Source organism: Salvia hispanica, chromosome 6, assembly GCF_029641045.1.
Source record: "Salvia hispanica isolate PSC_SH4W2 chromosome 6, Shi_PSC_v1, whole genome shotgun sequence".
Taxonomy (NCBI): Eukaryota; Viridiplantae; Streptophyta; class Magnoliopsida; order Lamiales; family Lamiaceae; genus Salvia; species Salvia hispanica.
In genome coordinates this window covers 19,233,137-19,258,298 of record NC_142697.1, presented here as the reverse complement: position 1 = coordinate 19,258,298, position 25,162 = coordinate 19,233,137, and the positions used below count along the sequence as shown (strand labels likewise).

Sequence of the window (25,162 nt, the reverse complement as noted above, 5' to 3'; positions counted from 1 at the left end):
TCCTTGGTGGTTCTGTTGGGAATTCTGAAAGTTGCCTTGGTTATTCCTTTGGTGAGGTGGCACATAGGAGTTTCCTGGGTTGTTTTGATTTTTGTTCCCCCAATTAGCTTGGTCTTGATTCCTGTACCCCAGCTGCAATTGTCCTTCATGACCTCTCCCTGACCAGTTGACTGCCTCTCCGGAGGGTGTGCAAAATTCGTGAGCTGCAAGGGAGGTGGCTGGCTTTGATCATGGTTTGTCCATCTAAAGTTTGGGTGAGTCCTCCACGGAGCGTCCCTCTGTCTTCCTTGATTCCAACTTCCATCGGGATTCCAACTTCCCATCGAATTTGCTTGAGCTTGGCACTCCCCTTCGTAGGGCTGACTGTAATATGGTTGCAGTTGCCTCTCCTCTTGACCATGGGATTTCTCATTTTCCACTGGAGCATGCGGATTGTATTTCTCGATCGCATTTAGCAAGGCCTTTTCCAGTTTATCGATCCTATCTTCCACCTTCTTGTCTTCTTGATCCATCACTGCATTAGCTGATCCTCTCCTCAATATGCTTCGCGGGTTATTATAGGCCTTCTTTGCCTCGATTAGTCTCCCTAAGGTTTCCCGAGCTTCACTTGCCTTATTCTTGGTAAAATTTCCCCCGCTCGAGGAGTTCATCAAGTCCTTTGATTCAGGGTTTGCACCCTCATAGAACAGATAATAAGTTTCTGCCTCGATCATTCGATGATTAGGACAAGCATCCAACAACCCCTTGAAGCGGGACCAATAAGAACTCAGAGACTCATCGTATTCTTGCTTGCAGTCCTGAATCTCCTTCTTCAAGGCATTCGTCTTGTTAGATGGAAAAAAGTAATCCAGAAATTCCAGTTTAAAATCTTTCCACGTGTTGATCGAGTCCGGTGAAAGCCTCAGCAGCCAAGTGTTCGCCTCCCCTTTGAGAGCAAACGGAATTGCTCGAAGACGGTAGTCCTCTTCTGTTGCCTCGTTGGGTCGCTTCTGAATGCTGCATAGTTTACTGAACTCGTTCAAAAATTCGTAGGGGCATTCGTTCCTACGCCCAGAGAAAGTAGGTAGAACTCCAAGTACATTTGTCTTGATGTCGATCGACCTCCGTCGTGGGTTCGAGACTATAGCATGAGCGGGTTCACCATCAAGATGTGCGGTGAGCGACCCTATTTCCGGATCGGGGTCAAGTAGATGAGCCATATCTGGGTCCTTCTCCTCCTCGGTCTCGGAATGCTCTAGTTCGGTTGATGTCCCTGGGTTCTCCTCTGTCGATGAATTCCACTCCTTTTCACTCTCTGACTCGAATGGGAATGGATCTTCCGTTCTCAATCCTGATCTAGTGGTGATGGTAGATGTAGATTCCTTGATTCGCCACTCGTACTGGCCACTCCCTGATCCAGATGAGCTTGTCCAACTTCCAGATTGGAAGCCTGTTCTCATAAACTGTCAAGGGAAAAGGAAATAACAGAAATTAAAATATTTACACCAAATCCTTAAATGAAATAACAACAAACGCCATCCATCCCCGGCAACGGCACCACTTGAAAAGCCTTTAAATGCATGTTGTGTGTTCAAATAGGAAAATAACAGGTTCCCTAGATCCAGCAAGTCCACTAGATCACTCAGTCTAGGAACTCGTGGGTCGCGAGGAATCCCGGTCGTCGGACACACAAAGCACTTTTCCTTTCAAAAACCCTCAACCACTTTACTAAACCTAGTATAGGGAAGTAGGGATCGATCCCACAGAGAAGGATGTGTAATACTCATGTTCAAGGATTTGGGAGTGTTTTTGGTGTTGGCTGCTGCCACGCATTTTCTTGGGTTGAGGAAAATAAAAATTAACTTGACTTGGGAACCTTTAAAAAAATCTTAACTAACAGCTAGACCTAGGAAATAAATCTACGGTGGGGACCATGTCTAAAAAAAAGCAAGGTACGACTGAAAAGATGGCAGAATAACTAACTCTCGTACTAACTGACAATGACATCGTCTTCTACAACCAAATTGCGTAAGATTTTTTAAGTAAAACAGCATGAACAAGCAAAAGAAACAGAGCTACCGATTTGAAATCAAATTTATGCATAATAACCGAAGAACTTAACAGATCTGCATACCCTAGACGAAGTAAAATATGAACCAAGAAGATATAGAACAAATCTATCGAACTACTGTCTTTCAACACGCCAAATCCAACCTCAGACGCTAAATCCACTCCGGATCCAAGCGTCCGACTTGAACTCCAAACAAAAGAAACTCTCTATCACGTCAGATTTAAAAAGTAAGGACTCCGAATACTCAAACAACCACAGATCTGTCACCAAATTCCACATCAAACACCTTAACAACAAAATAAACAGAGATCGACATAGCAATTGAAAAATTAAGCTAACAGCAGAGAGATCTATGCAAAATGACTTGAAATTAAACAGCTAAACGCAGATCCATGAACGGTAAACAGTTAAACATCATCAACATCAAGGTCGACTCCCAAAAGTGAAGTTCGACGGTGGAAATTAGCAAAAACAACTGAAATTAAAAGTAATTGTATCTTCGCCCTCACTAGGACGGTGTTGCCAAACACGAAATCTTTCAGAAAGTACCCTCCCGATCACAATTACCCCAGAACCATTCTCAAGTGTGTGTAAAATGTATGAGCTAAGAAGAGTGAAAAACTGTGTGTCTCTTGCGTTGCATGCTCTTCTCTATTTATAGGCGTTTTAGTGGGCCCAGCGAGGTATAGATAATGACTTTGTTGCCCTCAGCTGTAGACTCCTTTATCACGCCAATTTCCTCGTAAATCCTGCTCATTTCGTTCCATTCTCTCGCTAGACCATCTCCTTTATTACTTCCTTGATGTAGCGATTTTCTTCACACACCTGGCTTAGGAAACGTGTTAGACCCAGCAAATTATAACATTTTTTCGCACATTACCGATGCATGAAATTAGCCTTATCAGATCGCTGCAGTACCTGACAATTACACGTCCTGATTTATCTTTTGCAGTAAATCTTGTTAGTCAACATCTTCAACATCCTACCGTTGCTCATTTTCAAGCGGTAAAACGAATTCTTCGCTATGTAAAACACACTCCAGCCTTTGGCTTAAGTTTTACACGTAGCTCTTCGTTTTCTCTTGTTGCATATTCTGATGACGACTGGGCTCGTTGTGTTGAAACTAGACGATCTACTTATGGCTATTCTATTTTCCTTGGCGGTAATCTAGTATCATGGAGTGCCAAGAAACAACCCACGGTCTCTCGCTCCAGCTGTGAATCCGAGTATCGAGCTCTTGCAAATACGGCTTCTGAAATGGTGTGTGTGCTCCAACTTCTTCGTGAGCTTCAAGTCCAGCTGTCTTCTTGCCCGACTCTTTATTCAGATAATAATAGTGCTATCTTTCTCAGTCAGAATCCGAGTTCTCATAAACGTGCTAAGCACATTGATATTGACTTCCACTTTGTTAGGGAGCTTGTTTCCAATGGTCAGCTAGAGACTCAATTCGTATCATCAGACTTACAGGTTGCAGACATTTTCACGAAAGCTCTCCATCGTCCTTTGTTTGCATTTTTCAGAGACAAGCTACGCGTTGGACCTCATCCGACGTCTTGCTTGAGGGGGGTGATAGCATAAAATAATGCAATGATTTAAGTCTCTGATTGTATTATTAATAGCCTTCTATCAAGGGATTGTATCAATCCTTGATTTATCTCCTTCCTAGTTTAGTTTAGAAATTCTTGTATATATTGTGAAGTGTGTGATGAATATTCTCAATGCAAAATACAATATTTACATTCACAGAACCCAATGACTATGTATCCGTGCACTCTATTATTGAGTCAAGGGATGCTGATTTTGGCAATGAGGATAGATTCACGTCTATATCTAAACCAGGAGACATGATTGCAAGGTCTAGTAACTCTAGTGTAACTGAAAAAGTGATTGATACACCTCCTAATGCTAGGAGAAGTGGTAGAGCAAGAAAAGCTAAGTCTTTTGGAAACGATTTTCAATTGTACTTACTAGAAGGATCAAGAAATGAAATTAATTTTCAATATCAATATTGCTTTACTATTGGTGATGATCCAAGGACCTACAAAGAAGCTATGGCTTCAAGGGATTCTGCATTTTGGAAAGAGGTAATCCAAAAGGAGATGGATTCTATAATCCAAAATGGCACTTGGAAACTGACTGATTTACCACCTGACTGTATAGCTTTGAATAGTAAATAGATCTTCAAAACGAAGATGAAGGTGGATGGAAGCATAGACAAATATAAAGCCAGATTGGTTATCCAAGGCTTTAGACAAAAGGAATGAATTGACTACTTTGACACCTATGCTCCTGTTGCTAGGATTTCTACAATTAGATTATTGTTAGCACTTGCTGCTATACATAATCTTGTAATTCACCAAATGGATGTTAAGACTGCCTTCTTGAATGGTGAATTAAATGAAGAGATTTATATCAAACAACCAGAAGGCTTTGTCAGGCCTGGTAATGAACATAAGATTTGTAAGTTGGTAAAATCTCTTTATGGACTAAAGCAAGCCCCCAAGCAATTGCATCAGAAGTTTGATGACATGGTATTGTCGAATGGTTTTGTATTAAACCAAGCAGACAAGTGTGTATATAGCAAATTTGATACTACCGGTAAAGGGGTTATCATTTGCCTATATGTGGATGACATGTTGATTTTTGGTATTGACCAAGATCAAGTTGATAAAACAAAGAAATTTTTGTCATCTAAGTTCGAGATGAAAGACATTGGGAAGGCTGATGTGATTCTTGGAATTAAGATCACACATGGAGAACAAGGAATTTCCATTTCTCAATCACATTATATTGAGAAGGTGTTGGAAAAGTTTAACTTCAAAGATTGTTCTTCAGTTAAGACTCCTTTTGATCCTAGTGCAAAACTCGTGCCTAATAAAGGAGTTGCAGTGAATCAGCTTGAATATTCAAAGGCTATTGGATCACTAATGTATGCTATGATTAGTACTAGACACGATATAGCCTTTGCAGTTGGAAAATTGAGTCGATATACTCATAATCCAAGTTTAATCCATTGGCAAGCAATGAATCGAGTATTTAAATACTTAAAAGGAACCATGGATTATAGGTTGACTTATTCTGGATTTCTTTCTGTTCTTGAAGGTTATTCGGATGCAAGTTAGATTACCAATGTGGAAGATCATTCTTCCACAAGTGGTTGGGTATTCCGTCTTGGAGGTGGTGCTATATGTTGGGCATCAAAGAAACAAACTTGTATCACGAATTCAACAATGGAATCGGAGTTTGTGGCATTAGCAGCAGCTGGTAAAGAGGCTGAATGGCTAAGAAATCTAATATATGAAATTCCATTGTGGCCTAAACCGATATCACCTATATCTATCAGATGTGATAGTGCAGCTACCTTGGCTAAGGCATATAGTCAAGTATATAATGGAAAGTCAAGACACTTAGGTATTAGACATAGCATGATTCGTGAACTTATTATGGATGGTGTGATATCTGTGGAGTTTGTGAGGACTCATGATAACTTAGTCGATCATTTAACCAAAGAGTTAAGTAGAGATCTTGTGCACAAATCGGCTATAGGGATGGGATTAAAGTCCACTACAAATCTTTGATATTAAGATACCCAATTCTCATTTAGTATGACACTAGATGCAGAATTCAATGTGGAAGACTTAATATTTGGAGATTGGAACACATTTGAAAATCATCCCAAGGTATGTGTTCGGACCTACAAGTTAAGGAGGTTGAATGTATATATTCTTAATAGTTCTTTTGAAAAATTGCAAATATAGGTGCAAGAATAAATGAGCTACCTATATAAGCATGAAGTTTAGTCGCTTCAAGAAGCTGGGACTTGGTTTCGACATGTTTATGAAGGATAAGGACATAGGCTAGTAAATATAGTGTCAAGATAGAACATATTCGTATGTAAACTTTTGTGTACATTATCTTCGTGTATTCAATGTGAGTTCTCAGGGTTCAATCCTTAGAGACACCCGGGGTATTCGAATATTTGGAATGTGTAATGTACTAAGGTGGAATTCAATCGTTACGATATTTCATTTATGCAAAAGTTTGAATGTTTGAGATGACTTGCTTTAGTTAATCAAGGATTGCACTAAAATAGGGGAGGAATGTTGGATATTTTAGTGTAATTGGGTTAACTTGATTGATCAGTATTATCATAATGATACATCATATAAGTATGGAAGTGCGGAATGCACGCTTATTGAATTCATTATGATGGACGGGGGTCCGGGGGCAGCGCCCCGGGTAGCGGGGTCCAAGGGGCAGAGCCCCTGGCTGGGGTCGTCAGCTTGGAAATTTTATTTCCAACGAAGTTGCTGTGTAAGAAATTCATCCGAAAATGTAATTTCTGAAAGTCAAAGGACTAATTTGCAATTTCAGAAATCTTTTGAAAATTAGTTATTTTCGGTTTTTTCCCTCCAACAAATGCACTGGTTCATCTTCTTCAAAATCTGATCGATTTTTTTGGTTCTAGACACTTCTCGAATATCAACATATAGAAGTTATGATTTCTCTGAATTGTATCCGATCAAATATTTTGATAGAACCACCGAAATTGATTTATCTGAAAGTGATTTATCACGACTTTCAGATTATCCGTTTTTGTTCAATATTCTAAATCTCCCTAACAATAATTGATTAAGGATCTAAAGTTCATCCTTTAGAGCATTCACAACCCGCACCTCCTTCCACGCCACAACTCAACCGCAGACTGTGGTCACTTTTTGTTTTTCTATTGACTGTGGACTGTGATACATTCTAACCACAAGAAAGATGTAACACCAAGATCCAGTAAAAGTCATCACTTCTCCCTCCCAATATTCTAGAATGTTAATTAAAATGACATAAAAATTATATGGTTTTATTATCCTATCATATTTGATTTTGTTATATTAATTTTATTTTTGACCAAAAAATTGAAAAGTTACTACTCCAATTTTATAGTATATCAATTTAAATAATTGTAAAATTGACATTAATGACAATTATTCTGAAATAAATTGAAAAATACACTCATCCTGAATTAGTTCTTACTGATCACATTTTTTTGCCAATGAGCATAATTTTTGCAAGTTAAATTTAAAAACAACAATGGATGAACAAAACTAATGGGTTTTTATATAGTTTCAAGTTTAAAGTGTCATCGTATATATTTGCTTATAAAACAATGAAATTAGAATGAGAGACTGAAATTTATTCTTACTACTACTATTATCAAGGTAGATAAGACCAAGACCAAGTAAAAGTCTTGACGTGTGTCCCCGAAAGGCCAACATTAATTTTCTTCTTTCGGAATAGTAAGAGAGATATAATATATTATCATCGTCCCACAATAAAAGTCCATATTTGACTCAGCAATATTAGGAAATACGCATTTTTACAATTTGTGATGCGTAACTAAAATGCGGAAACATCACTTGCATAATGAAAAGTCGAGATAGAGTCCGTCTCAAACATTTCCACCTAAATGGTTCCAAAATAAACTTGTTTAGTCTGCAACATTTCAACCTAAATGGTTCCAAAATAAACTTATTTAGCCTCCAAATCTTGTATGCATCATATCTTATGTATGTCAGTATGAATATTATAATTATAAGTAATACTTACGTTTGTTAATTTATTCGTGAATGCCTATACAAACATAACCAATTATCACCCAGAAGATATTTAGCTTTTGATAGTAATTTATAGTCAACCTAGACATGATATTATTACTCAATATACTCCATTTTTCTATTAAAATAAAATTTGTACTCCATAATACAAACTGAATTCAAAAGATTTCTACTAATTTAAGTATCATTCATTTTTGTAATCTCTATAATTTCTCTAGATCTTAATCTATAAATTAAATAACTACTAGAGTATGTTATAATATGCAAATAAAACTATATAAGTGGATTTTACCCAATTCCTATATTTCATAAGATTATCAAATTTGATAATTGATCAGAAATGCACATGTAGATTTGATACATTCTACCATGTGACATTCTTGGTAAAAAAAAGATGACCATGAAGCGCAATTCAGTTGGTAAGACGTTTCCTCTCCAGTCAATAAATCGGGGTTCGAGTCATCACGTGAGTAAGATGAAAACCATTGTTGATCCTCTTTTAGAAAGAAAAAAAAATCTTGGTAAAAAATGGTTAACATGGTAAAATATTATAGTGCCTCCGTCTTAAGATTGTTGAGACATTTATTAGGCACAAAATTTAAAATTTGATATATTAAAAAGTTAAAGTGAAGAGAATAAAATATAAAAAGATAACTTGAATATGAATATAACTCAACTATCTTAGAACGGAGGAAATACTATATTTTATTATAGACTATACTCACACACATCAGCAACATAATATGAATACGTGCACGAAATATATACATACAATGAATTAAAAATACATTGGAAAATAGAACGAATAGTATAAAAGTTAATAGTCACTCTTGAACCTACTTACCCAAGGTTTTCCGACAATAACTTACTAACAGCATGTATAATTAAGGATATACAAATACTAGAGAGCAAAGGAACTAATCTTATATAGTGTAGTTATAACGTGTTTTTATGTTCATGTTGCTACGTATCACATATATAATGCAAAATAATAACGGTATAAGACCATCTCCAACGGTACACTAAAATCTAAAATGGGATAGGTATTTAGCTCCAATAGTACTCAAAAACCAATCCTATTTTTGGTTTTTGAGAAAAAAATACCTATCTCTAGGTTTACACTAAACCAACACCTAAAAGTTTTTCAAATTTTGTGAGTAAAAAAAGCATAATATAGAGAATATTCTTTTAAGTTTGAGTTTAGTGTAAATGATTGGAGTAAAATCAATATTTAGTGTGAGATTTACACTAAAATGAGTTTGAGTTTAGTGGAATGGTTGGAGATGCTCTAATGTACAATAAAAACGCTATAATGCAAAATAGATAGTCTATAATGCAATTCGCTATCTACATTGTCCACTCATGTTGTTTGCATTATACTCCATCCGTCTATGATTGATCGAGATGAGTTGACTCAACTCGAATTTTAAGAAATACTATATGAAAGTGAATTTAAAAAGTTGGAATACAATACTACTTTTTTATATTAGTTTAATAATAAAATACATAGTAATGCATTACCAAATATAGTAAAGTCAATTTGTCAATTAATCGTGGACAACGTAAAAGAAAAATTATACTATCAAATAATCTCGAACGGAGAGAGTAATATTGTTGTTTCGTATATTAACGTGTCATTTGGCACGAGGTTGATGCTTCTCTATATAAATAATCAACATGTGTAGGTAAATATCATCAGGTAACTTTCATTTGATGTGCTTTGTATGCTTCAATAAAGTAGCAGAGTAATAGGGAAAGTAAAATTAGTTGAGGGGTGCGTAAGGTACATTCAATGCTATCTCCTGTATTGTGAGCAATTCTTATGTAATTGGAGAGCTTTCTTTCAGAATTCAGTACGTGCGTTCTTAAAATCTACTCCTACTCTATATTCTAATCCCTCTAATAATAGGTATTGTTTAAAGAGAAGGAAAAACAAAGTCTGTGGAAATGGGTTCATGGCCAAGCAGAAGGGACATCATGCTGTTCATTACAACTATCATGTTAGTGCTACCAACCCTAGCCACTGCGCAACCACGCACCAACGTAACACTTGGGTCATCCCTCGTTGCAAACTCTGCCAACTCCACTTGGCTCTCGCCTTCTTCTGAATTCGCTTTCGGATTCCAGCGCGCCGCTCCCAAAGGCGGCTACTTGCTCGCCATCTGGTTCCATCAAATACCAGAAAAAGCTATCATCTGGTCCGCCAATCGCGACGATCTAGCCCCTGAGGGTTCACGACTCCAGCTTGCAGCAAACGGGAGGCTCCAGCTCACCGATCCCAGCGGCCGACAGATCTGGGCCGCAGGGTCTGGCAACACTTCCTATGCGGCCATGCTCGACACCGGCAACTTCGTGCTCTTCACCGCTGCTTCGGCAAGCCTGTGGCAGACCTTCGACCAGCCCACCGACACGTTAGTCCCAACCCAGATACTCAATCAAGGCGGGGAGCTGGTCTCCAGCTTCTCCGACAAGAACTTCTCTCGTGGAAGATTCATTTTAACAATGCAGAACGATGGGAATCTTACGTTGAACACTAGAAACGTCCTTATGAGTTCCAACGTCCGCATCGGAGAATATTGGAGCACAAAAACGCAGGGCGTAGGATTCCGCCTTATCTTCAACGAAACAGGATACTTTAACCTCGTTGCGCAAAACAGGACTCTGCTCAACAATCTCTTCTTGAACATCGGAGCTTCAACAAGACATTATTACCAGAGACTGACGCTGGAATATGACGGCGTTCTGAGGCATTATCTCTATCCCAAATCTCATAATTGGACGGATGGGCGGTCCATGGCGTGGTCCGTTCAGGACTACTTACCTTCCAACATATGCACTGACATAACTCAGCGTACAGGCGGGGGTGCTTGTGGTTTCAACAGTCTGTGCACCATGGGAAATGATCGACGGCCGCAATGCAGCTGCCCCTCCGACTACTCATTCATCGATCCTAATGACTTGTGGAGTGGATGCAAGAAGGATTTCCTTCCGCATAGCTGCGATCCAGAATTGCAGGAGCAGAATCTCTTCATGCTCAAGGACATTCCAAATGCGGATTGGTCTGGCGCAGACTATGCAGGTTTCAGCCCAGTCTCGGAGGACTGGTGCCGACACCAATGTCTCACTGATTGTTTCTGTGATGTTGTTGTATACAGAAGGGCCAACTGTTGGATGAAGAGATTCCCTTTCTCTAACGGGAGGATTGATTCCAGAATTACGGGTAAGGCTTTGATAAAGGTGAGGGCTAGAAACGCCACTCTTCTCGGGAATAAGCCAGGGAAGAGGAACAGATCTGGCCTGATCATAGCTGGCGCAGTTTTGTTGGCCACTTCTGTGTTTCTCTACGTACTTCTCTTTGCATCAAAGGCCTTCTTGGTCGGAAGGAAATCGGAAAAGATAGAAGATGAAGGTAGAAGAGGTTATCCCGGACTCAACATAAGGTGCTTCAGTTTCAAGGAGCTGGAAGAAGCTACCAATGGTTTCAGCCAAGAGTTGGGGAAAGGCGCTTACTCAACAGTATACAAAGGGTCTCTCATCGACGAGAATGGAAAGATGATCGCCGTGAAGAAGCTGACCAAAATGGCAGACGATGCAGATCAGGAATTCAAAGCTGAAGTGAGCTCGATCAGCAGGACCAACCACAAGAACCTAGTCCAGTTGTTGGGGTACTGCGACGAGGGCCAAAATAGGCTTCTGGTGTACGAGTACATGAGCAATGGCTCTCTAGCCAACGTGCTATTCGCTGACTCATTGAAGCCGAACTGGCACACGAGATTGCAGATTGCATTCTCGGTTGCAAGAGGCATCTGCTATCTGCACGAAGACTGCAGCACGCAGATCATACACTGCGACATCAAGCCTCAAAACGTGCTCTTAGACGATGCTCACACTGCAAAGATATCCGATTTCGGATTAGCTAAGCTTCTGAAGGCCGATCAAACAAGGACTATGACCGGGATAAGGGGGACTAGAGGGTATGTTGCGCCAGAGTGGTTCAGAAACATGCCTATAACAGTCAAAGTGGATGTTTACAGCTATGGGGTGCTGCTGCTGGAGCTGCTGTGCTGCAGGAAGAATTTTGATCCGGATATTGAGGGCGAGAGGAGGATTCTTAGCGACTGGGCTTATGACTGCTGCTGTGACGGAACAGTGGAGGAGATGGTGGTGGAGGATGAAGAGATGAGAGATGACATGATGAGGTTTGAGAAAATGGTGAAGATAGCAATGTGGTGCATTCAAGAAGATCCAGAGTTGAGGCCACAGATGAAAAGAGTTGTTCATATGCTTGAAGGTTCGGCTCAAGTGCCGCCGCCTCCGGATCCTTCTACTCCACTTCTCTAATGCTTATCAATTCATATCTACAGCTTCTACTTGTTTTTTAATCTTTCATGTACCAATCAAAACATGTGTTTTTGCTATAAAAATGCACTACCTTCGTTCTTCAAAATTTTCCCCACTTTGACACGGTGACAAGGTTCTTTGTTGCTGCGAAATGTATATGGTTGCTGCATTTGATGGCACTTTCGTTCAAGCAGCCTTTGAGGATTCTGAGAGTGGAGGCGAATATGGGGTTTGATGGAGCATATATGGAGGATATGTTTGGAGAAAGGCATAGATCATCACAAGGTGGGAGTGGGAGTAGTAATAGTAATAGTAGAGTCAAAATCATGGTGATGCCTGGATTTTATGTGCTTGATCAAGTGCTTAGGTGCAAGGTTCTCTGCAGATATAAATCTGTGTCCTAATCATTTTTATAGTATGAATCTGTGTCTTAGCTAATACTAGTATTACTCATTTTTACCCTTTTGTTGTATTGATTGGATATATGTTAGCACCAAATTCATTGTGTATGTGTGTTTTTTCTTAAACACTAAGTTAAAATGGAAATGGTTCTACCAGAACTTAACTCGGAAACTATATTTGGACTAATTACATGACGCCTAAATTATTCACCTTGTATAAAACAACACAATATATTAAACGCCACCGTCGAGTTCCCTGTAATGTTGGGATGAAGTTATCCCAACGAACTAGAATTGAGAGAACATGTTCAAAATATAGAAGAGAGAAGATAAATCCTAGCCTGGAGTTCTGGGGTTGGCATTAACACAATGAACATGAATGAGAAAAAACGTTTAATTAGTTTATGATTTATGATCTGAAAAATCTCACATAAATAAAAAATCTAAACCTAGAAGAATTTAGAAAATATTCAAGAAGATTACGAAAAATATGCTAAATCAAATAGTATTAAAATTTAAAAGATACTCCCTTCATCCGCGAATAGCAGTCCCATTCCTATCCGGCATGAGTTTTAAGAAATGTTAAGAAAATAGATGAAAGAAAGATAGTGGAATATGAGTCTCACTTGTATATTTTAGTTTTAAATAATACGTGAGTGGAGTGAGTTAGTGGAATGTGGAGTCTGTTTACTATTTATAGTAATTATGAACCGGGACTCTTATTTACGGACAGACCAAAATAGAAAAACGAGACTTCTATTTGCGGACAAATATTAAAGATTACGTAATCTTACGATCTTGATATATAGAGACATGAGGTTACTATCAACTACGTTCTTGGTTCTCCATTTTTGTTTTCTTTTACATTTTTAGTGTGAGATGAAAATATGGGATAACATAAAGTGACTATACATTATGATATCCATAATAGTAAAAGAACCTTTTTGTTTTACAACTCTTCCCATTTCTATTGTTTTAGAGCATTCATAATGGTGCTTGGATCATCAGCTTGATTCGTGTTACTCGTTCTCGACCGCGATCGTTCGTCCATTGCAGAAGGGCGGACGAGTCGGGCGACCGACTATCGGTCGCGGTTGATGCCTCACCCGATCCTTGTCCGCTCGATTGTCCGTCCATTGCAGGACCACGGACGAGGACGGTCGAGGATGATCTCAAAACGTTTTTGTGAAAACTTTTTTGAATTTCCAAACTTCTCTATATAGTCCCCCCTCATTTACTTTTTTACACACGCAAATCACACTTTTACTCTCCTCTTTTCTTTTTTCTATCAAGTATGGAACCCAGCAATTTCCCAAATCTGAATAGTGCCGACGACGATATGCCGATGTTCGGCGGTGGCGGCGCCCAGCCCAGCCACTAAGACTATCGAGTCGACACTTTCTTTTCCGAGTCTGAGTTCGATCCGTTCTTCAACACCGACACCTACCAGGTCGAGGAGATGGAGCTGAGCTGTGGGCAACCTTCTGCTCCTGAGGCGACGAGGAAGAAGAAGAGGATGGCGTGGAAGGAAAAGGCGCCAACCGTCCCACTCTCATCCAACGATTCCAACTACGAGTATGTCGTGGGGCATACAGACTACACCATGGACGAGTACATGAATGTGGTTAAGTGTTGGGTCGATATATCGGAGGATTTGATATACGCCAACCACCAGACTTCGGGCAGGATTTGGGATCGCATTGAGTCCAGATATAACGAGGTAAAGCAGAGTTAGGCGTACAAGCGGAACAAAGACCAGCTCCGCAAGTGTTGGGATCGGATCAAGCTCCACGTCAACAACTTCAAGGATATCTACACAAAGTTGGGGACGGAAGGGTAAGCGGTGAGAGCATGAAGGATGTCAACTAGAAGGAAATGGTCGAGTACGTGTCGAAGTATGGGCAGTTCAAGTTCTACTACATTTGGCTGATCTTGAAGAACAGGCCGAAGTTCGACGGAGGGATACCGGCTGCGTCCTGAGCGCCGAAGCGAACGAAGAAAACCTCCAATGGCGATTACACGAGCAGCGGCAGCCCATCGTCTATGGATCTCAACACTGAGCCGGAAGGGAGTTTCGCCATACTTACGTCTACTTTTAGGCGTCCCGTTGGCAACAAGACTGCCAGAGCCCATGCCAAAGATAAGGTGGCCGCGTTTGGATCAGCTCCCTTGCCTGCTCCGTTTACTCAGCTCGTGGCCACAACGATCCAGGAGTTTGGTGGTTTTTGCGAGGTGTGCGAGTATAGGTATATACTTGACGCACAAAACAGCCTTTCGAATACCACCGATTCGGCCGCCTGACAGAGGCTTGAGAAGATGATCAAGAATTTGAGCAAGAAGTTAGATTTAGATGAGTAGTTTGTGTTTTTTTATATTTAGTAATGTACTCCTTCCGTCCCATAATAATTGTCACTCTTGGTGGTGGCACGAATTTTAAGAAATGTAAAGAAAAGTTGGTTGGAAAAGTTAGTAGAATGTGGGACTCATGTTTTTATATTGGTTTTATAATAAAATGTGAGTGAAATGAGTTAGTGGAATGTGAGACCTACTTACCATTTATGGTAAAAATGTGGACAATTATTGTGGGACGGACCGAAATGGAAAAAGTGACAAGTATTGTGGAACGGAGGGAGTAGTTTTTTTTTTAATTAAGTATGATGTACTCCATCCGTCCTAACTAAGTTGAGATGTATTCCTTTTTTGGATGTCCCAAGAGTCATTTCTCTTTTTGACTAAAAACAAAACATCCTATCACTCTTATTTTATTCTATCATCTACTTTACTCTCTATTTATCTTTCATACTTTATTCATCTCTCATACTTTTCAATACAATTTCTTAATCTATGTGCCCAAAAGTTATGTCTCAACTTAGTTGGGACGGAGGGAGTAGTTTTTTTTAATTAAGTAACGTATGTTATTTTAAAAAATTTTGTGGTGTTTAATATAATATATTTTGATATTTTAGTAATTGAAAATGAAAATAAAAAATAATAATATTAAAATTTAGATGCAAAATGAATTTTAATTAATAGGGTGGAAATTAAGGCGGAACCACTACATATGGAAAGGCCGGACTAAGAAACACTAATGTGGCAATCATTAGGATTTAGGATGAGCACTAGGGCGAACTATCATCTTGTCATTGTGGATGCTCTCAGTGATTTTATTTTGTCCTATACTTTGGGCTTGGGCCTAATCTTATTTATTAAGACAACGTGATGAGTTTAAGGCCCGTTGTTTACTGAAGCTTTTGTTTGTAAAAGAATTTCCTATTTATGAGATATTTTAAAAGCAAAAAGCCTTGTCGGATTTTCGTGGGCAGACTTGACGATTTAGGATTTTACGTGGATTTAGCAATAAATTCAGAATCTAAAAGTGCAATTGTTTATTAGGTCCACAGCTAATAAAACATTGTTGTGGACTGTGGTCTGTGGTCTGTCGTCAATTTTATTTATTTATTGACTGTGGACTGTGTTGTCCATTCTAATCCACTAGATTGATGTCATTAAGACCAAGACACTGTAAATGTCATCACTTTTCCCTACCAATATCCCACTTCCTTCGTCCCCATTAAAAAAGTGGGTTAAAAAAGTGAATCAGTCCTATTTTTATATTCTCGTGGTTCTATGTTAAAACGAGATATTTCTTTTTGGTATTTAGTTTAAAAATTATATGGTAAATGGATAGTGAATAAAATAAAAGAGAATTAATTTGGAACTTTCCGAAATAAAAAAAAATGACTCTATTAATATGAAACGGAGGGAGTATACTTTATCTGTCTCGTGACACTCACACTTTTTTTTTCAGCTCATCCCAAATTACGTACACTATTTATATTTTAAATAAGAACTAGAATATTTAATTAACATATTAGTATTAATTAAAAAATTTCTTAAGTGATCTCCCATTACACTTAATAAAATAAAAATAATTACACTAAAAAAAACAATCGCAAATTTAAAATCTAAAATGAAAAGTACGACTAACATTATATAAAAGGAGTATTAGTATTATATTTAAATACGAGGAGAATTTTTACGTGTAATATCGGGTCTATTACCAAATATAAAGAGTAAAAATAAGTGTGACATGACTTTCCTAACGGAACGAAAAGAAACTAGGGACAAGTAAGCTGATACAGAAGGGAGTATTTGAATGATAATTGAAATGACACTAATTTATATAAGAGCATCCGCAATGGTCGGCTAGTGACCGGCTAGCCGATTCGTCGCGCTGGCCGATCGGCTAGCCGAACCATTGCAGTCGGCGAGAGCGAAATCGGCTAGTGCTTCGGTGTGGGCTGGCCGATCGCTCGGCGCTGGCCGAAGCGCTAGCCGATCGGCTAGCCGCCATTGTGGCGGCCCGATCGGCCAGCGCCCATTTTTGTTTTTGTTTTTTTTTTTAAAAAAAAAACCTATATAAACGCGATTTTCGTTTCATTTTCATTTGCACCACTTATTTTAACGAGTTTTCTCTCTCTCTAACTTTCTGTACAAGAGCATCATCGAGCGATGGATCACAACAACGAGTCCAGTCCAGCGACGAGTGGATCTCAGACTCCCACGGTATCTGTGGGATCTGGATGGAGGCAGATGGGCCCGGGGTTTAACATCCCTTGGAATCAGATGATGGCCGGTGCGCGGGGGGGGGGGGGGGGGGCGCAGGGGGTATGCCGGGGGGTATGCCGTGGGGGATGACGGGCGGCGGGCAGGGGAGTGGCGGGCAGTCAGCGCCCGGGTGGGGGGGTATGCCCCAGATGCAGCAGCAGATGATGCTGCAGCAGATGATGGGGATGATGTGGCAGGGAGGGATGCCGGGGGGGATGCAGCACGGTATGCATCCCGGGATGCAGGGGGGGTTCAGGGGTCACCGGGAGGGGACACGGTATATCGGCCCTCGCTTGATTTTTTGACAGCTTCGTCTCACACGTCGATCCCAGTGAAGACGCAGTTCACTGGCGATGACCTTCTGTCATTGCATGATATGGGGATCGATCTCGAGGATCCGGATACTCCCGTTCTGGCGAGGCGGGCCGCGCCGAAGAAGAAGACGAGGGGGAAGGCCAAGGCGGTCGGCGAGTCATCGCAGCCCGCTGTTGACCACACCCCTGGCTGGAGGAAGTGGACGGAGGATGAGTACGCTGGGGTGGCCAGGGGGTGGTTGGAGGTGTGCGACGATCCGCTGGTTGCGAACAACCAGCGGGTCGTCAACATGTGGTCGAAGATCAGAGCTGCCTATAGGAGGCACTGCCCGCACGGGAAGGACATGCTGTTCGTCACTATCACGTTACTGCTACCAATCCTGGCATCTGCGCAACCACGCACCAACGTAACTCTTGGGTCGTCCCTCGTTGCAAACTCTGCCAATTCAACGTGGCTCTCTCCTTCTTCTGAATTTGCTTTCGGATTCCAGCAGACCGCTCCCAAAGGCGGCTACTTGCTCGCCATCTGGTTCCATCAAATACCAGAAAAAGCTATCATCTGGTCCGCCAATCGCGACGATCTAGCCCCTGAGGGTTCACGACTCCAGCTTGCAGCAAACGGGAGGCTCCAGCTCACCGATCCCAGCGGCCGACAGATCTGGGCCGCAGGGTCCGGCAACACTTCCTACGCCGCCATGCTCGACACCGGTAACTTGGCGCTCTTCAACGCTGCTTCGGCGACGGCAAGCCTCTGGCAGACCTTCGACCAACCCACGGACACGTTAGTCCCAACCCAGATACTCAATCAAGGCGGAGTGCTGGTCTCGAGCTTCTCCGACAAAAATTTCTCTGGTGGAATATTCATGTTGGCAATGCAGAACGATGGGAATCTTACGTTGAACACTAGAAACATCCTAATGAGTTCCAGTTCCAACGGCAACGTGGGTATTGGAGGTTACTGGACCGCAGGAAAGAAGGGCATTGGTTCCCGCCTTATCTTCAACGAAACCGGATACTTTAACCTCGTTACACAAAACGGGACTCTGCTCAGCAATCTCTTCTCGATCCTCGGAGCTCCAACGACACAGTATTACCAGAGGCTGACGCTGGAATACGACGGCGTTCTGAGGCATTATATCTATCCCAAGTCTGATAATTGGACTGATGGGCGGCCCATGGCGTGGTCCGTTAAGGACAGTTTACCTTCGGATATATGCATTCAAATAAGACAGGGTATAGGCGGAGGTGCTTGTGGTCTCAATAGTCTCTGCACCATGGGAACCGATCAACGCCCGCAATGCAGCTGCCCCTTCGGTTACTCTCTCATCGATCCTAATGACTTGTTGGGTGGATGCAAGAAGGATTTCCTTCCGCAGAGCTGTGATCCAGAATTGCAGGAGCAGGAGCAGAATCTCTTCATTTTCAAGGACATTCCAAATGCGGATTTTCCTGGCGGTGACTATGCAGGTTACTTCCCCGTCTCGGAGGACTGGTGCCGACAGCAATGTCTCGCTGATTGTTTCTGTGATGTTGTTGTATTCAGAAAGGTAAACTGTTGGATGAAGAGATTCCCTTTTTCTAACGGGAGGACCGGAGTTATGGGTAAGGCTTTGGTAAAGGTGAGGGCCAGAAACGCCACCCTTTTGGATTCTCGCGGGAGTAGGCCGGGGAAGAGGAACAGACCCGGCCTGATCATAGCCGGTGCAGTTTTGTTGGCCACTTCTGTGTTTCTCTACGTAGTTTTGTTTGCATCAAAGCTGTTCTTGGTAGGAAAGAAATCGAAAAAGATGGTAGATGAAGGTAGAAAAGGTTATCCCGGACTCAACATTAGGTGCTTCAGTTTCAAGGAGCTGGAAGTAGCCACCAATGGTTTCAGCCAAGAGTTGGGCAAAGGCGCTTACTCAACAGTTTACAAAGGGTCTCTCATCGACGAAAATGGAAAGATGGTCGCCGTGAAGAAGTTGACTAGAATGGCAGAGGATGTAGATCAGGAATTCAAAGCCGAAGTGAGCTCGATCAGCAGAACCAACCACAAGAACCTAGTCCAGCTGTTGGGGTACTGCGATGAGGGCCAAAATAGGCTTCTGGTGTACGAGTATATGAGCAACGGCTCTCTCGCCAACGTGCTATTTGCTGACTCATTGAAGCCGAACTGGCACACTAGATTGCAGATTGCATTCTCGGTTGCAAAAGGCATCTGCTATCTGCATGAGGACTGCAGCATGCAGATCATACACTGCGACATCAAGCCTCAAAACGTGCTCTTAGATGATGCTCACACTGCAAAGATATCCGATTTCGGATTAGCCAAGCTTCTTAAGGCCGATCAGACAAGGACCACGACTGGGATAAGGGGGACGAGAGGGTATGTTGCACCAGAGTGGTTCAGAAACATGCCTATAACAGTCAAAGTGGATGTTTACAGCTATGGGGTGCTGCTGCTGGAGCTGCTGTGCTGCAGGAAGAATTTTGATCCGGATATTGAGGGCGAGAGGAGGATTCTTAGCGACTGGGCTTATGACTGCTGCTGTGACGGAACAGTGGAGGAGATGGTGGTGGAGGATGAAGAGATGAGAGATGACATGATGAGGTTTGAGAAAATGGTGAAGATAGCAATGTGGTGCATTCAAGAAGATCCAGAGTTGAGGCCACAGATGAAAAGAGTTGTTCATATGCTTGAAGGTTCGGCTCAAGTGCCGCCGCCTCCGGATCCTTCTACTCCACTTCTCTAATGCTTATCAATTCATATCTACAGCTTCTACTTGTTTTTTAATCTTTCATGTACCAATCAAAACATGTGTTTTTGCTATAAAAATGCACTACCTTCGTTCTTCAAAATTTTCCCCACTTTGACAAGAGATTAGGATATAGACTTATATCTGTAGAGAACCTTGCACCTAAGCACTTGATCAAGCACATAAAATTCAGTTATCACCATGATTTTGACTCTACTACTACTATTACTACTCCTAGTCCCACCTTGGTGATGATCTCTGCCTGTCTCCAAATATATTCTTCACATAAGCTCATCAAACCCCATATTCTTCTACACTCTCAGAATCCTCAATGACTGCTCGAATAAATGCCAACAAATGCAGCAGCCATATCAGATGAATGGTTTATTTAGCATATGCAACATCTTATGAAGCAAAGAACTTCATCAGTTCAGCAAGGTTATTGTCATCGACCTTATCAACATCAATACCAAACTCAAATTCACCAGTGTCTATGAACTTGTGCCATCGAATTGGAGACTAAAAGGACTATACATTGGTAAATTAGGTGTCGAACTAACGAGAGGAGATTGAAACTGTGCACCCACATTCATTTATGGCTCATGTGGGAATGCATCTTTGATCTTTCACAACTCTGGGAAACCTCCTCCAGCAATATCATTTTCATTTCTAGATAAACCACTCATTTCAATATCCGCAACTGTTGCAGAAAGCATCACTAGCAACAAATTACTGTTTAATTCCCACATGTTTTTCAAGTTAAGAAAATGAAAATTTCATGTAACCCTGCCTATAAGGCTATAATTATCTAGTCAAATTCTCATGATCACCAAAAGCAGAGATCATGTATATTTCTATCATGTTCAACAGGTTACATCATTAAACGCTTACTAGTATTTCTTAATCATAAAACAAAAAAATTAAAAATCCAGGAAACAGTTAACAGATCAATCTTCTCTCTATCACAGACAAATGATTTATAACATCACACCACCTAAGAAACAAGCGATGCCAGATTAATAAATTACGTAAGTTGATGAAAAAACAATTACACTCAATTATACGGAAAAGACAATAGTTCCTTCTCACAAGCATAGAACATCAAGGCTCCTCACTCTCAGCCCAGAAAATAGTATATCAAGAAATAATAAATTTATACCGGACCTCATATCAGCTGCATTATCCTCCTCCTGATGTCAATCAACTAGCAATTCTATTACTATTACCTTACATTCACAAAGACACAAAAACTATCAATATTATCGTAGGTGAGGAAAATAAGCTAGTGATTGTTTCAATTAGATAGTAGTAATTGCTAGTGCAAGTGAGTTGGGTATTAATGATGTACTACTACTACTATATAACTATTCCAATTAGCGGGCTTGGGCCCAAAATTATATACCACTAAGAATATATTGAGGCCCCGTTGCGTAGGTATCACTATATAAACTTATTATAAAATCTTTTATGTTTGGTTTATGGTGATCGGCAACAATGGAAGTTTAAGTTAGCCAATAATTGATTAGGCTGGGATCTAATTTGCAGTTGTTTATTCCCTAATAAAACAATGACTACACAATTTATATATAAAAATATGTAGTAGAATGATACTATAGTCAATTTGTTTTGGTTGTGGTCCATTATCTGCAAGACCAAGACCCAGTAAAAGTCTTCGTCGCCTCTCCAACATAAATCATCTTCATCTTCCTCTTCCTCTGATTCTAAGATTTAAAAAAAAAAAAAAAAAAAACTCTCTAAAAATGGCTTCATTGCCAAGCGGAACGGACATGCTGTTCGTCACTATCACGTTACTGCTACCAATCCTGGCATCTGCGCAACCACGCACCAACGTAACTCTTGGGTCGTCCCTCGTTGCAAACTCTGCCAATTCAACGTGGCTCTCTCCTTCTTCTGAATTTGCTTTCGGATTCCAGCAGACCGCTCCCAAAGGCGGCTACTTGCTCGCCATCTGGTTCCATCAAATACCAGAAAAAACTATCATCTGGTCCGCCAATCGCGACGATCTAGCCCCTGAGGGTTCACGACTCCAGCTTGCAGCCAATGGAAGGCTCCAGCTCAACGATCCCAGCGGCCGACAGATCTGGGCCGCAGAGTCCAGCGCCGCTGCTTCCTACGCCGCTATGCTCGACACCGGCAACTTCGCGCTCTTCTCCTCTGCTTCAGCAAACCTGTGGCAGACCTTCGACCAGCCCACCGACACATTACTCCCAACTCAGATACTCAATCAAGGCGGAGAGCTCATCTCCAGCTTCTCCGATAAAAATTCCTCCCGTGGAAGATTCTTGTTCACGCTGCAGACCGATGGGAATCTTGTGTGGTACACTAGAAACTTCCCCATGAACGGCATCATCAAAGCGTATTTGGCCACAATGACCGTGGGAGATGGATTCCGCCTCATCTTCAACCAATCCGGATACTTTAACCTCGTTGCGCGAAACGGGACTCTGCTCAGCAACCTGTTCTCCAACCTCGGAGCTTCATCAACACAGTATTACCAGAGACTGACGATGGAATACGACGGCGTTCTCAGGCATTATGTATATCCCAAGTCTGATAACCGGACTGATGGGCGGCCAAGGGCGTGGTCCGTTCAGGACTTCTTACCTTCGAATATATGCACTCAAGTAAATCAGGATACAGGCGGGGGCGCTTGTGGTCTCAACAGTCTCTGCTCCATGGGAAACGATCAGCGGCCGCGATGCAGCTGCCCCTCCGACTACTCTCTCATCGATCCTATTGACTTGTTGAGTGGATGCAAGAAGGATTTCCTTCCGCATAGCTGCGATGCAGAATTGCACGACAGTGATTCCTTCGTGTTCAAGGACATGCTCGATGCGGATTGGCCCAACTCCGATTATGCACACTTCAGCCCTGTCTCGGAGGACTGGTGCCGGCAGCAGTGCCTCACTGATTGTTTCTGTGATGTTGCTATATACAGAAATGCCGACTGTTGGAAGAAGAGATTCCCTCTTTCTAACGGGAAGATCGATTCCGGAGTTAATGGAAAGGCTTTGATAAAGGTGAGGGCCAGAAACGCCACCGTTCCGGATCCTCTCGGGAGTAAGTCAGGGAAGAAAAAAAGATTAGGTCTGATCATAGCCGGTGCTGTTTTGTTGGCTAGTTCAGTGTTTCTCAACGTACTTCTGTTTGCATCAAAGCTGTTTTTGGTCGGGAAGAAATCGAAAAAGGTGGAAGATGAAGGCAGGGGAGTGTATCCCGGACTGAACATAAGGTGCTTCAGTTTCAAGGAGCTGGAAGAAGCCACCGATGGATTCCGCCTAGAGCTGGGCAACGGCGCGTACTCAACCGTATACAAAGGGGTTCTGTTGGAAGAGAATGGAAAGGTGATCGCGGTGAAAAAGCTGACCAGAATGGCAGATGATGCAGATCAAGAATTCAAAGCTGAAGTGAGTTCAATCAGCAGGACCAACCACAAGAACTTAGTCCAATTGTTGGGATACTGCGCTGAAGGACAAAACAGGCTTCTGGTGTACGAGTACATGAGCAACGGCTCTCTCGCCAACGTCTTATTCGTTAACAAGTTGAAGCCGAACTGGCACACGAGAATGCAAATCGCATTCTCGGTTGCCAGAGGAATCTGCTATCTGCACGAAGACTGCAGCACGCAGATCATACACTGCGACATCAAGCCTCAGAATGTGCTCTTAGATGATGCTCACATTGCAAAGATATCCGATTTCGGATTAGCCAAGCTTCTGAAGACTGATCAGACAAGGACGACGACGGGGATCAGGGGGACGAGAGGGTATGTTGCGCCAGAGTGGTTCAGAAACATGCCTATAACAGTGAAAGTGGATGTTTACAGCTACGGGGTGCTGCTGCTGGAGCTGCTGTGCTGCAGGAAGAATTTCGAGCCGGATATTGAGGATGAGAGAAAGAGGATTCTTAGCGACTGGGCTTATGACTGCTGCAGCGACGGGACAGTGGCGGAGATGGCGGAGGAACTGGAGGATGAAGAGATGAGAGATGAGACGATGAGATTTGAGAAAATGGTGAAGATAGCAATGTGGTGCATTCAAGAAGATCCCGAGTTGAGGCCACAGATGAAGAGAGTAGTTCATATGCTTGAGGGCTCAGCTCAAGTCCCGCCGCCTCCGGATCCTTCTTCTCAACTTCTCTGATCTTTATCAATGCATATTACATGTAGCATCTCTTGTTGTCTGAATATTACATGTACCAACAAAATGTGGTTTGCTATAAAAATTGTAGTAACCTTCATGCTCCAAGTTTACCCCACTATGACATGGCCTTTGTCCCTAAAATTGACCGTCTTTGATATGACAATGATTTCAAATTTTTAAGTAATGTGAATAAAAGTGATTACAAAAAATTAGTACTCGTATAAGTAGTAGTACTTTTTATATAATCCTACAATTTTAGTCGTTAATGAATAGACTGAATTGATGTAATATCCGATTCATTATTCAAAATAGTAAATAAAATGAAAGGAGTATAAAATTTGAGAGATACTCTAAAATAGAAAAATGTGACAAATTTTAAGAGATATAATAGTGCTTTTTTCATGTATTTTCATCAAATTTGCTTCACTATCTTTTTTTATTGAAATAACAACTCTTTAAATCAATAAATTTGACCAAATATTGGTCAATCTCATAATATTTAAAAATAAAATATTAAGTTACTATATTTCAAATGTTATCATTTTCTTTCATCCATGTATAAAATAAGTCTTTGGGGATGCTCAAAGTCAAAATGATGTGTGTAGCGGTTGAAAGTTCAACGAAAAAAACTACCTACTTTATTCATAATATTATTAATATCTCAAAAATTTCAACTGTCAAGTTATAGGCGGAGGTAAGACATATATATGTCTCTCCTCAAAAATTTATATCCATACAATTTTTCTATAAATTTAAAAATTTATTAAATTCTCCTTTAAAATGCCTCTTCAGCTCTTCTGAATACTTTAAAATTTATTTATAATACTACTAGTAATTATAATTTGGGGACACAACATACATATTAAGTGAGTCATTTTAATTATATAGTATAGTTATATTTTAAGATAAATTTTCTCTAGTAATAGAAATACAAAGTGAAA

At 41.1% G+C, this 25,162-nt stretch overlaps 3 protein-coding genes across 3 annotated transcripts; all 3 read left to right on the top strand.

Annotated features, from left to right (window-relative positions):
- The first annotated feature begins 9,606 nt into the window (after positions 1-9,606).
- Positions 9,607-12,000, top strand: LOC125206345 (G-type lectin S-receptor-like serine/threonine-protein kinase LECRK3). The gene has a single exon (XM_048105612.2). The coding sequence runs from the start codon at positions 9,607-9,609 to the stop codon at positions 11,998-12,000; it is 2,394 nt and encodes a 797-aa protein (XP_047961569.2).
- A 5,613-nt stretch (positions 12,001-17,613) lies between these two features.
- On the top strand, positions 17,614-20,055 carry LOC125206344 (G-type lectin S-receptor-like serine/threonine-protein kinase LECRK3). Its single transcript, XM_048105610.2, has one exon. It carries the CDS (start codon positions 17,614-17,616, stop codon positions 20,053-20,055), a length of 2,442 nt encoding a protein of 813 aa, XP_047961567.2.
- Positions 20,056-21,725: 1,670 nt separating this feature from the next.
- On the top strand, positions 21,726-24,326 carry LOC125203459 (G-type lectin S-receptor-like serine/threonine-protein kinase LECRK3). Its single transcript, XM_048101805.2, has one exon. It carries the CDS (start codon positions 21,819-21,821, stop codon positions 24,219-24,221), a length of 2,403 nt encoding a protein of 800 aa, XP_047957762.1. The 5' UTR covers positions 21,726-21,818; the 3' UTR covers positions 24,222-24,326.
- The last annotated feature ends 836 nt before the right edge of the window (positions 24,327-25,162 follow it).